Consider the following 14,221-nt stretch of genomic DNA (forward strand, 5'->3'; position numbering starts at 1 on the left):
TTTAAATTCGGAGTATAACTTCACACATTTCTGTCCCCTCAGGGATCAGCAGCAAATCGAGTTTGTTGCTTGCAGCTTAATCCAAAAGCATTAAGATACAAGGGGACTGTAATTGAATGGTTAGGGAGGATATTACTGAAGGAGATTTTTGTCAGCATATCCACCCACCACCACCACCTTAGCACCTTGTAGGGAGAGCCAAGTGGCAGCTTGATGTGTGGATCTGCTATACATTATCAGCATCAGGGGAGGATCACAGATGAGCCATGCATGACTGACGGAAGATCCATTCTCCCCTCGTCTTCTGTGTTCGTTTTTTGTTCAATTAATGTGTTTTTTTTGGTTCGTCAGTAATTTTTGTGTGTTCTGAGATTTCTATTTTTATGACATTTTATGGGCTTCATTGGATCTTTTCAACTTAGTTATTCACAATTTATTTCCTTAGTAATGATTTTCAGTAATGTAAAACTATATATCTACAACAACTGTGCTAAATATGGATGTTCTTGCAAAAGGTTAATGTTTATCTTAAAAAAACAATGAGTAGCAGAAAAAAGGAAATGCAATACACTCTACTGTGAGAGATGGTATTTACATTTTTTCTACATATTTGCCATTCAAATGGGTCTGGTCATTTAAAAAAATAAAATCGGTAAATGAGTGGGGGAAAATATCCTGTTTTTTATTTGCTTACATTTGACATTTTTAGGAGTATCAGTTTTTGTTATACATTTAAAAGTGCAATCTGTTGCCCCATTGTTGCCCCAGAAATATTCAGGATTTGATTTTTAACACTCTCAGTTTCAGATTTTTTGATGAATTTTTGAAAGCATTTAGACACCATGCCATCATTTTAAGATTAAAGTTTCTTTTATGATGAACAAAAAAAATTTCTGTAAACAAATGTGTTCACATTATTTTTTTGGAGTGAGAAAATCTTTTTGCCTTAAATTGTTTTTTTTCCCATTACTTTATTTTCATCTGTAATGATGATTATCATCATTCCCACTGGCTGTTATTATGTCTTTATTATGTCGAAATGGCTCTAAAGCGATCAAACACATTCCATCAAATGATGCCTGTTACACTACAGCGTACGCAGGGAGTCGTCCCAGTCATGGTGTGAAACTGGATATTGCTTTTCTTGTAGCATTTAAACACCACATTCTGTAAATAAGAGCAGGTTACGTTAGAGCGTTTCCTCTATATTGTCATACGTTTTTAGAAGGCATGTTTTCAACCAATAAAATATACTGTCAAATAAATGAAAAACTCATATCTGTTTGTTTTTTTCATTTAGCAGATGCTTTTATCCAAAGCGACTTACAATTTATAACCTATAGTGCATGTTGTGATATGTGGGGAAACGGGAGTACCCGGAGGAAACCCACGCATGCATGGGGAGAACACGCAACTCCATGCAGAATGGTCGCAGTCGAGTTTCTAACCTGCAACCTTTGTGTGCAAGGCAGCAGTGCTAACCACTGCGCCACCATGCAGCTGTGAATAATTACTTGTTTCTTTATCCATTAACTTGTATTTAATGCAATGTTTTTTACATAAATGAATGTCTGCAAGACAGGAAAAAAACAAAAAACAAAAAAAAGTGAAATTCTTTAAGAGTGTTAATAGCAACACTAAATACGTTTCCCCCCTCTGTCCTAACAGAGGCCAACTGATACCAAAATAAGCCGTGAAATAATAACTGACAAAAATATTATTCCTTACAAGTTCAGTAGCAACAGAGACAGGTCAACATTAGTCCATGATTTCATAGCCCCCTTCAGACCAGAACAATGTTCACTCAGGTTTTAACTCTTTGCTTTTGCTGCAAAGACATTGCTCTCTTACTTTTACTTCCAGACTTAGCCATGATGCTGACAAAAGAAAGCAACATTGTTTTTTCTTGTTCTTTTAAATTTTTAATTACAGTCGGCAAACAGAAAAAATGAGCTACTAACTTTTTTTATGAGTTACCTGATGCTTTTGTCATAATGCACGAGGGCTGTCCAGTGGCAAGTTGCTCAACTTTATGTCTCAAGAATCACTGAAACCAGTTTATCAATATGCATACAGTAGAAAGTGTGTGTACAAGCGTTAAAGGTATTGGCCAGACTTGGCATTAAAATTGTAGAAGTTCAGTGCACTTATACTTTACCATCTGTATAAATATGAGCTGGGTTCCGTCTTTCATTTTAAGGACTTTTGTGATAAATCATTACAGAAAATCAAAATCCTCTCCTCCAGACAGTGAAGAACTGTGTTTCGCATACGTTACTCCAACAGGTAAAACAAGGTAGCTGCTGTTGCTAGTTTTGTGATAAACTGTACTTTGTTTACTTCAGTTCTCTGAATTACTATGTAAATTTGTGTTTACAGCTGCAGCAAAAGGTCTGGGTCATATGTCAGTGTCCTAACCACATTTTTAAACAACACAAATCCATCTAGAACCACACCGGTACTTCTGGACTCCAGAGTCCCTTTAGCATGACTGCATCAACACTGCTAACCGTGTTCGCTCCAGTAAGGAAAAAAACAAGTCATTTGGGAAAGCTACGACACACACACACACACACACACACACACACACACACACACTCACACACAGATATGGCCTAAAAGATGATGCCCATATTTCAACAAGGACCGGTAGAACCTCTATGCTATCCTGGATTGCAAACGAGTGAAACTAAAGAGTTACTCCAGCATCAGGAAGATTTATTCTGTAAGCTATTGGTAAAATATTTTCTGGAGTTGTCAATACATACACGCAGCAGTAAAACTGGCAGAACATTATTTTATTTATCTGTGGATAACTGAATTATATTGGGAGAACATGATGGAGCTAAGACCGATAGTCAGCTGAGAGCTCCCGATGGAAGCGCTATAAACACAGAAATTAAATAATTAACAAAAGTAAACAAACTTTACAGATTTTGGTTCTGAAGACTCTGGTCTTCTGAGTCAAATGGTTCAAAACATGTCTGCACCTCCGGTAGAGATATCTAGCTAGCGGGAGTCGGAGTTTGGTTGAACTTCTCTGGTAATCCAATATCCGTTCTCTTTGCCGTATCCCAGAGAGAAAAGAAATCTGACCGACTAGCAGAGGTTCCAGAAGCTACATCTGATTGATGACACATTGTTCTCTGCTATAATACTAATGCAGAAACATTGGAGTCGGGGGTTGTTTTCCATAGCTGAATCTGCAGAACTCCTTGTGAAGCGTCACCAGCTATCCAGGGCTTGGACCAGAAGCTAGTTTCTGTTTTTGCCACGCTAGTCAAAAACATCTGGGGCTCCATTTATTAACCGTATTTACACACAGATCTGTGCAAACATCGTGCATAGAAAGTGCTTTACGCATTGTGTGGTATTCATCATTTTGTACCTGTGCGTGGAAATGTTCCTAAGCATAAGAAAACTTCAGATCATGTATAGGAATAGCATCTAGTGATAGAACAGAGGAACCACAACACCAAATGTCAGTCATCCACACATGTTCCTCATCCACAAATTATTTTACCCATTAAATAATTATTTCAATGGATAAACTGCTGAGTCACATAATTGGTGCTGCAACACCTGGCGGGAATATGACATTGTAGAATAGATTTTGTGTTTTTGTTATAAAGGATTTGTCAGAGCGTGCTCCCTGGAGTAAACACATTTATGTGAGCACACTGACAGGAGATCTTTCTGGAGCTATGTTCTGATTTAAAAACCTTTGTAACACGACAAATAAACTGCACTAATCCGATTCCAGTTCACTTTCTATTTTACAACTACGACAACCCTCAGTACCTCCTCTGCTCCCCGATCACACACGTGTTGTCAAGGTAAACAGACTGAATGACAGTTAAGAGGCTGCACTCTCGGACCACATTTACAAATAAAACTAACACCAACCAGAACGACTACTTAAACGTAAAATGTAAATGACAACCCTGTTAAATTCAGAATATATTTTAAGATCCTCCTTCTCTCATAAGCTCTTAATAATCAAGCTCCATCATACATCAGTGACCTGATTGTTCCATATGTTCCTAACAGAGGACTTCACTCTCAGACTGCAGGTTTACTGGTGGTTCCCAGAATATCTAAAAATAGGATGGGAGGCAGATCTTTTAGTTATCAGGCTCCTCTTTTTTGGAACCAGCTCTCCGCTTTAGTTTGTGAGGCAGACACCTTGTCTACTTTTAAGACTAGGCTTAAAACATTCTTATTTGATAGGGCCTATGGTTAAAATCTGATGTTAACCCAGATCTAGACAAGTGGAGGAGTAGAGGGAGGTGGAAAGTACAGTCAGTAAAGGCTCTCCCTTGCCCTGCATCCAACATGCCTCCAGCTAAAAGGCTAGGTTATCCAGAGTTATCGCTGTAGTTATGCTTCTATAGGCTTAGACTGCTGGAGGACATACTGACCACTTTCCACACTCGACTGGTTTCTTCTACAATTTGCCCTTTAGCTCCTTTATTTCCTGCTATTTCAGCTGTTAACTTTATTTTTTCCTCAAAGTGTTTTTCTCCCTAGAAGAAGTTACAATGATGTTCTGCTGAGCTGTGGTGCCCTCATGGAGGGGGCCATCAGCTTGAACACTGTCCCTAACCACTTAAACATTCTCCCTCCTGATAATAACATTTTACGTCCTTTGTCATTGAATGTGCTACTACTAGTTTACCTGTTTAATTATTGATTCACTGGAATAAATACAATAAAGTTTATCTCTCACTAAATAGAATATTTACTACGAAATCACAATATAACCATAGAAACACTACTTGGTGTGTGTGTGTGTGTGTGTGTGTGTGTGTGTGTGTGTGTGTGTGTGTGTGTGTGTGTGTGTGTGTGTGTGTGTGTGTGTGTGTGTGTTCTGTCTTCTAGATCCCCAGTGAGTCATGGCGGATAGCTGCTTATACTGAGCCTCTGGAGGCTTCTTCCTGTTAAAAGGAAGAGGACTGCAGTAGAGACACTGACACTAGTCAGTGACTTGATGCAATTTGCTGGGTTCCTTATATAGAACACTTTTTTTTGATTGGCTTAATGAACTGACCTGTACTGGAATGTTTACTGTGTGAAGTGCCTTGAGACGACTTGTCGTGATTTGGCGCCATATAAATAAACTTGAATTGAACTGAACCCGTTACTCTATGATTTATTATTTTAAAGTTTTTATTTATTCCTGACAGGAACATCTCCTCTGTCTCGACCGCTTTTATAACCTTTGGCAGTGAACGGTTGGATTTAAAATGACAACTTTTGTCGTCAATGGCAGTTTAATGAGTTAGAGCTATATTTTTATTAAAAGATAATCAAATATTTATTTTAACAAGCACAACACTGGGTTTATGTTTACATCTACCAGACAATAGAGGGCACCATTACGAGTTGCCAAACAGTCCACTCGGTACAGCAAGGCTGGCTCTGTGGAAAAATGGTGGACTTGGCAAGTCAAGCAGCTGCTTCTGAACCTAGAAGATGTCGTTATCCTTCTTAGAAGAGGAGCGACCATAAAAGATCTAAAGTGAGAGTGAGTTTAGGGTGAAGCCTACAACAGATTGACCCAATTGAAATCGAACAGGTATGCCAAGATCAGTTTAAAGAAACAAGTAGACTAAGCATGAAGGAATAATAAAGAAAACCTTTAGAGGCCATTGCCTTGAGAGCCAATGGGGTTGTGTTGTGATTAAAGGTGCTTTCATAATTCTGTGGGCTGTGTAAGTGAGCACTGTGTTGGACCTTCTCTTTTCATTAGATTTTGTATTTCATGCCCTCAGAAGCAGAACAAATAGAGTCTGTTTCCTTTTGCTCCATCCTTCATTACCCAAAAGGAAGATACATTTTCCTCTTGCAGACCACATGACATAATCTGCATTATGAACGTGTGTACTTTGTACCTACTGTCTTAAACACTGGAAACGCAAATGGTCGTAATCAACCATAGTTATACTATTCACTCTGGCTGACATTGTTAGAAAAGCTATTATTCATGTTTCTGTCAAAATATTATAATTTGGAGATGCCGTGACATCCCCAGAAGAAACTTAAAAAAATATATTACTCTGGTCAAGTTGCAAAATCTCAGATTTCCGTGTGACTATCGGGAGGGATGCATTCCTTGAGTTTTGTAAAAACTCTGTTTTAAAAATAATCAAGCTTTCAGTCACAACATTTGTAAGCTGATTCCTATTCAGCAGCAGAGTGCTTGTGCTTCTTAAAATGGTTGGATTTGTGTCTCGTTAAAATATCTAATCTTTACAGAGCAATGAGCATGCTGCCTCAAATCTTTGACCAGAGAAAATGAGAAACATCAGTCATGTTTTACTGTTTTCTGCCTGTTTGGTAGTTGCTGTGTAATAGAGAGGGCCTTCAAATCTCAGAACAAGCAGACTGATAAATAAACAATGTATTTTGTTTCCTATTATTTGGGTTAGACATTACAAAAACAAAAGTTTCCTTTGGTACGGATCAGTTTGATGGAACTTAACAGGAAGCATTCTCTCTGACGTCTAACACTGTTCATCTTTTTCCTCCTGAACAGATGTGTACCTGCTCACCCTTCCAGAAGAACAGAAAGTCAGCATCACTACAGTGACTGTTGGTCAGAGTACTGTGTTGACCTGCGCCATCACAGGAGAAAGAAGGCCTCCTATTTTATGGAAGAGAAATCATCAAAATCTGAACTCCTTAAACCTGGAAGACATTAATGTAAGATTTTTTAATTTACTTCTAAAATGTTATCTAGATATTAGTATTTATACCACATAATTCACTGTTGGGTGAAGTACAAAAACAATACGATTAATCTTATTACAGAAGCAATTGGCAGTGGGGGGATACAGTTGGTCACTAGTGAGAATTCTGTCCTTCAGTTTGATGAATTGGAAGCATAAAATGTGTGTAAATGTTTTTGAGTGATTATGGAAAAAGCCTACTTGTAATGACCAAATTGGTCTAATGATGTAAACTAGCAACAGGGTCATTGGTTACATTACTCCTCCTCTTTAAGGATAAGTCAATGGATATCGCTGGCTTCAATGAACATACTGCACCTAATCCTTGGGCAACTTTAGGGCCAGAGGGGGTTTGATGCAATTTTATGACAAGCTACAAGGATTAAGTCTAGTAAGATGTACAGTAAAAAATCTTAAAGATGGATCATCTACTTCCCAATTTATAGGACTTAAATGAGGGCTGTGAATGTAAGGCGGCTTTTGACGAGCACTTCTCAGCCTAAAAAAGCTCTACACAGCGTGGGTGACAGAAAGTGGGTGCACCCCACTAGGCGTGGGGGAGGAAGGATGGGTGGGTGTCTTTTCTCCACACAAAAGTAGCATGTGGTGATCAGTAAACAGTGAAAGTGCACGGTGATCTGTATACCACCACAATTTGTGGTGTCACTGGACATTTTGCTCAGTTGTATGGCTTTTTGTCAGACTAAACAGGAAATGGCTGCAGGCAGTGAGGCAGCAGGCATGAAACTCCAGAGCAATCAGTGACCCCACCCCCTAGCCAATCAGTGGCCATAGTCGCAATGCTGGCCCGACTCAGCCTTGCCATGAACCTCAATGGAGCAGGGACTAAAATTTGGGAAAAAGAAAAGGGAAAATACTGAACCATGCTCTTGGAAAATGTGGTTAGGCTGAGCTGCACTAATCCAAGTTACTCTGAGTAGCGACCTTCGAAAACTTAACTTTAAAAATGTTAAAAGTTACAGCGATAGATGTTACAAGACCTTGGGTCTCAACCATCTACATACAGTATATACTAGACAATTTGTGTCCATAGGCTTGATTATCGAATGTCACAGGTCCCGCCATGCCCAGACAATCCAAAAATGGGAAAAGAGATGGAGCTAAAGGTGGGGCTGTTACATTTGGAGCAAGGTTGGAACAAATGAGCCAGTGAAGCTACTAGCTAACTTAGCTAACCCAAGAAGCTAAGAAGGGCTCCTTAGACCAGGGTATCCCACCCGCATGGCAGACTGGCTCCTGTGTGAGGCTTTGGTCTTGCTGATTGCCTGTGGAGATCTAATATGGACTGGGACTGTTAAATTACAAGCGGAGCCTCAGACCACTGCGATCGTAACATTTTACATCAGCTCTTGCTCCATCGTCAGAGATAATCCTAACCCTAACCCTTTCCATCTGCCATTAGACTTGTGAACAGCTTATAAACACACAACCATGCTCGTCTTTGGTACTTGACATAACGTCACGTTATCGGCCATATTACCTTTACCTGCCATTTTTTATAGCAAAGTTTTATGCTAGTTTATTATATTTTATTCTACTTTATTCTATTTTTTAATTATATTATTCATGTTATATGTAGCACGTTAGTACCGAAGCAAGTTCCTAGTTTGTGAATTGTTTGTTCACTGACAATGGCAATAAACCTTTTCTGATTCTGATTCTGATAAGCAGGACACCAGCTACATGCTATCGCAAAGCTAACGGATTTTTCCTGGCCGTTTATAGCAAGAAAAACGCGGTAGGGTGACTCCAAAGTAAAGGCACCTCCAACCTGCTTAGTAGCAAAATTATAAGCTAAGGTACTCTGACCAAGTATATCAGGCTTCGTTGGTCCACCGTGGTGAAAGATCCGTGTGTCTGCCATTGTTGATGGTCCTTTCTCCGGGAGCTGGTGTTCTGATTATCCGTGCTTCCTCATCAAATTTTTCTACCAACGGGCATTTCAACAGCTGATTCAGTATGTCCAGGTTTACAGAAAATCGGTAGCTACTGTTAATTTATTTTTTTGAAAAAAAGTGGATAGTAAGCAGTTTAGTTATTTCGTAAAAATTAACCCTTTAGTTGCTAAAAACATTTGAATATTCTCAGAACAATGACGATTTACCAACTACTTTCACCCATGTCAAGAAAGTGATTCATAAAAATGGAGATTTGTAAGACGTTAGCTCTTACTGTTCTATTTCTCTACCTAATCCTTTATTAGACAAATTAATCCACATTGAACAAACATGCTTTCCCCCAATACTTATAGTTATTTATTTGAATGTATAATTTTAGAGATTATTATATAACTATGATAAATTTATTGTATGTATATAAAACTTTTGGACATTAATTTGGGACTCTTTCAGAATGACTGTAAACAATGGGAGAAATTTCTTGTTTACGGTATAATAACGATATTTTGGAAGCCATTTACAAGCTAACTGTCAGATAAACATACCGCAAGCAGTAATTTCATAAAACAACTTAAAGAAATACTTACTGTGACCTTCGACGAGTTTAAAGTAACTAGACAAATGACTAGATTAAACGTAAACTTCCACAGGTAGCTCATCTCGACTTGTAAACAGCCTGTGATGCCATTATCGACCTGTGCATGCGCTGCGCATGCGCATTTCCCCAAAGTAGCACATTTCGACGGGGAGCACGGATAGTCGGAATACCGGATATCAGCGAGACTAACCTGAAGCTAACAGAGATTTTCTGGGTGTTTTCAGCAAGAATAATAAAGTTGAGCTTCTCAAAAATGAAGCAGCATCAACAAAAAGAGCTGCAGTGTTTCTGTAGTCTCCCTCAGAGATCCAGCATAACTACAGCCTCGCTTTGGAGTCAGCCCAGTTGCCCAGGGAGATGGGAACAGCCAGCCGCCGGCTCTAACTGTTCCCGGGCAGGAGACGGGAGAAGCTGGATACCCGCTCAAGTTTCTTATGCAGCCCCACTAACATTTTTGACCAAGCAGTTAAATGACACAGCATTTCCCCCCATTTAACCAGCAAAATAAAGTACAGAAACATGAATTTACTTACTGATAAAAAAAAGAAGCAGAAACTGCTTGGATGGTGTGTTAGTGACCACAGCTTGCCCTTTTATCCAACTAATTTCATGATTAATATAACACGAACACAAACACACAGACAAACTAAAGTTCAGAGAGTCAAAATGGCCTAATATCTCTTAACTTCCAGCTGAGGCCTTTTTTTGGAGCTAGCTCTGAAGTCACGTGGCTCTGATGCCCATTAATTATTCAGATTTGTAACAATTTAATACACTTAAACCGAAGAGTAACCAAAAAATTCTCCCATCTCACAGTTGTCTTGAATGTAAATGAGATATATTAAACCAAAAATATGTTTTTAGTGACCAGGCTGCAAACACGTTTATTTCTGTTGTGAAATTGGCGTTTTGAACATCGGAGTCAATGAGGATTTGCTCGCTTTTGCTGCCTAGTGGATGAGGGTGGAACTGCACTTTTTTGCTACTTCCTTGTTTGCTTCATATCCAGAACTGGATTTTGGGGGCTTGGTCTCAACTAAGAACCTGATCAAATGTTAGTCATTTTGGAAGTTCATTCAGATGAAGTTGGCCATTTTATTTTTTCACCGTTACAGTCCAACTAATCCGGCTCTGGAGGGCCCTCTACTTAGGAACTGGTTCCTAAAAGGACCTGTACATGCCTATCACATACCCAGTGAATTTGGGCGCACACTTAACCTGCTGGTTATGTTGAGAATGGATGTGCGTTTTAGCTAATGTGGTTAAATGGTTATAATTAAAACACACATGCTTTCAGATGTATGATTACAGCCTCATGTGAAACTGGGAAAATGAGAATTGTGGTACAAAAGTCCATTTATGTCAGTAATCCATCTTAGACTGAGAGACCATCTAATGGCTTGGATTCAATAGCTGATTACAGCGTGACACTTTTGAGTCTAGAATATTGAACCTTTCACAATATTCTAATTATCTGAGATTGTGAATGTAGGGTTTTCATCAGCTGTAAGCCATAATCGTCACACTTATAACAAAAGGCTGAAATATCTGGCTTTGCATGTAATGAGTCAATCTCATGTATTTGTTTCACCGTTTAAGTTGAGTTACTGAAGTAAACGACCTTTTGAACCATATTTTACTCTTTCACCTGGATATTCAGTGAGTAAGTCTGAATTTGATCTAAACAGTCAATTACTGTTTAAAAGTTGGTCCATTTTTGCCAGATGGCATGTTTTATCCCATATTTCTCAGCATAGTTATTCAAGGTTTCTAGCAGTGCCTTGCTTTGTCAGCACATTTTGTTTTACTCTTGGCACTGGCTTTGTGTTGTAGGACTGACACTGATCCAGGATGTCAGACTCTGTTCTCCGTAGCTGTGTTTAAAAAATGGTAGAAGCGACGGAGACAAAGAAAGAAGATGAAAAGGGGGATACCTAAGGGGCTCAGCCCTGGAGGAAGGACCTACTTTTACATCTTGGTGTGTGACTGCGGGTTAAGCCACATGCACCACTCCAGACAGCACCTCTGTGTCACTTTCCTTCACATCAAAAGAGGCAAAGAAACTCATATGATAAGTTTCACAGGCAGGTCTACTTTGTCTAACCCTTTGTCTCTGTGTCAGGACTGACCAAAATGAGTGTGATACTTCTGTGCATAATTAAATCAACACTGTCGCAGTAGATAAAGGGAATCCAGCGAAGCCACTAATGCAACATTAAATGTTGATGACCCTTAAAATGAGTAAGAGGCACCCAGCTGTCACCAGTCATCCTTGGCACCATCGACTGCCTATAAACTAGTGTGCTGGTTCTGGTTGTTGGTGATGTGTGTTTCCCAAACAAAAGCTGTGCCAATGCTGTGCTTATCGGCCTAACAGCTTGTCTATAGTTTGGCTTATTCAGACATTTTCTGCATTATAAATTTTCTGCTTTTAAGTAATTCTTGGGCAAAAACAGCATCTGCGAGTGCTGGCTTTCACAAGAGAGAAAATGCCAGGACTCACCACTGCAGCAAATATCTTTTGGTAGATGGAAAATGTGGAAAATGAAGGCATTGCAAGACCAAAAGTGTGTATTCTTTGTTATTTCAATTGCTTTATTTTTGCCTTGTTTTTTATTTTTATTACTATTATTTTTTATTCTATGAGGTTTCTGTTTCATCTTTTGTTATTGCCCTGAGGACACACAGCGGAGTTCAGCACTATGACTACAGGTGGTGACTTTGCACATTCTTGTCTGCTCCCTTAGTTATGTCTATCAAATCTTGCTATGATGTATTTTTAATTGAAATGTCAACTCAGGGATGAAAGCATCTGTTGTTGAAGGATGTTCATTATTGTTACAAATTTTTTTCTGTCTCCTGTTCAATAGCACTGTTGCCTTGCAGCACGAAGGTTGCAGGTTCGAAACTTGGCTCGGCTGCGGCCTTTCTGCGTGGAGTTGCGTGTTCTCCCCATGCATGCGTGGGTTTCCTCCGGGTACTCCGGTTTCCCCCACAGATCACAACATGCCCTACAGGTTATAAATTGTAAGTCGCTTTGGATAAAAGCGTCTGCCAAATAAATAAACATAAACATAATAATAGAAGAAATAATGACAACATATTGAGTGTAACAATGCATTCTACATCCATTTATGTATACATCGTCTATATATGTATTCATTAATGTCTGATATTTCCCCCTTACATGCAGTTTTCCGAAGTACAAATTAAGCTCTGGTGCACTTTTCTTCTGAGAGGTCCTAAAGATTTATTTTACATCTCTTGGGGAGGTGTGGGTGTTTATGGATGCTAAGCTGAATCCATTGGACATAATTAAGATCGGACACACTTTCCATACAGTGGCAGATTTACTATCACAGGGAACTTAGTGGCTAGTAGCAACTCAACAAATAGCAAATGAGAGAGTGGGAGTTTAGTGCTGTGGGTAAAAACCCCAAACTCTACAGATTTTCAAACACCAGCAGTACCGGCTCATTGTACTAGTGACAAAGGGAGTCATTCTGGAGCTCCATGTATTAGTGCAGGGTCACAGATAAACAGATTTATTGAAATTGAAGAGAATGTAAATGTCTGACAAGACAGGTGCAGCTGTTTCTAATTTAAATAAGAACGTACTCTCACCCCATCATCCTTCAAAGCTCACATTTTTTCTTCTTCCGTTTTGGGTGAGGGGAGGTGGGGGGTCAAGGGGGTGGGTGTTCAAGAGCAGACATATGAAAGAAGAAGAATCCATGAACCCCCAATATGTCCTGGGTCTCCATCTAGGTCTCCACCCGGTTGGACATGCCCAGAAAACCTCACCAGGGAGACATCCAGGAGACGTCTTAATCAGATGCCCGAGCCACCACAACTGGCTCCTCTCTATGTGGAGGAGCAGTGGATCTACTCCAAGCCCCTCCCGCATGGCCGATCTTCTCTCCTTATCTCTAAGGGATACGCCAGACACCCTGCGGAGAAAACAAATTGCAGCTGCTTGTATTCGCGATCTTGTTTTCTCAGTCACTACCCAAGCACTCTTTTCCCCTTGACAGACTGGTACAACACCAGCATCACTGCAGACGCAGCACCAATCCGCCTATTGATCTCCATCTTTCCCTCACTCGTGAACAAGACCCCGAAATACTTAAACTTCTCCACTTGAGGCAGGCCCTCACCTCTGACCCGGAGAAGGCATTCTATCCTTTTCCGACTTAAGACCTTGATCTTGGATTTAGAGGAGCTGATTCTCATCCCAGCTGCTTCACACTGGGCTGCAAACTGCTCCAGTGAAAGCCAGAGATCACGTTATGATGAAGCCAACAGGACCACTTAATCTGCCAAAAGCAGAGACCCGATCCTCATGCCACCAACAGAGATGCCCTCCACACCTTGGCTGCGCCTAGAAATCCTGTCCATAAAAGTTATGAACAGAATCAGTGACAAAGGGCAGCCTTGGCGAAGTCCAACTCTCACTGGGAATTATCCTGACATACTGCTGACAATGCGGGCCAAGCTCTGACACCGGTCATACAGGGACCACATGTAGATTGGTTGGGCGAACTCCCACGCACCATCCAGGATCCCCCTAAGAGTATATATAGATTTGGTCCAGTGTTCCACGACCAGGATGAAAACCACATTTCTCCTCCTGAATCTGAGGTTCGACAACCTGACAATAAGATTGTTAATAAGAGTGTTGAGAGAAAATCCAACAGTTTTCATGTCAATCAAACCTCAGCTCTTGTGGTTTGTAACCATTGTGCTCACACAAAAACACAAAAGTGGATGTTAACCCATAGCATTCTCTTTGTGTCACACATCATCCAGAAATCAGCTGAAATAAAGACTTGGCTAACTTTCATCATTATTAATTTGAACCTGAGCCCATGTTGGCCTTCCATTTCTTTACATTACTGATTTTAAATGTTGTGTCTAAAATGATTATTGCTGTGTCTCGGTTAGCTACAGCAATTTTACAGAGCTTCTATAAA

At 39.9% G+C, this 14,221-nt stretch overlaps 1 protein-coding gene across 2 annotated transcripts in view; it reads left to right on the forward strand.

Moving 5' to 3' along the window:
- The window catches only part of fstl5 (follistatin-like 5), a 279,655-nt gene that overhangs the window by 197,754 nt on the left and 67,680 nt on the right, over positions 1-14,221 (forward strand). For both annotated transcript variants that reach the window (XM_015951097.3, XM_015951089.3), the window contains exon 7: positions 6,539-6,705. In XM_015951097.3, the coding sequence (XP_015806583.1) occupies positions 6,539-6,705 (167 nt within the window). The remainder of the gene's footprint in view (positions 1-6,538; positions 6,706-14,221) is intronic.

The sequence above is a fragment of the Nothobranchius furzeri genome, chromosome 1 (genome assembly GCF_043380555.1).
Source record: "Nothobranchius furzeri strain GRZ-AD chromosome 1, NfurGRZ-RIMD1, whole genome shotgun sequence".
Lineage (NCBI taxonomy): Eukaryota > Metazoa > Chordata > Actinopteri > Cyprinodontiformes > Nothobranchiidae > Nothobranchius > Nothobranchius furzeri.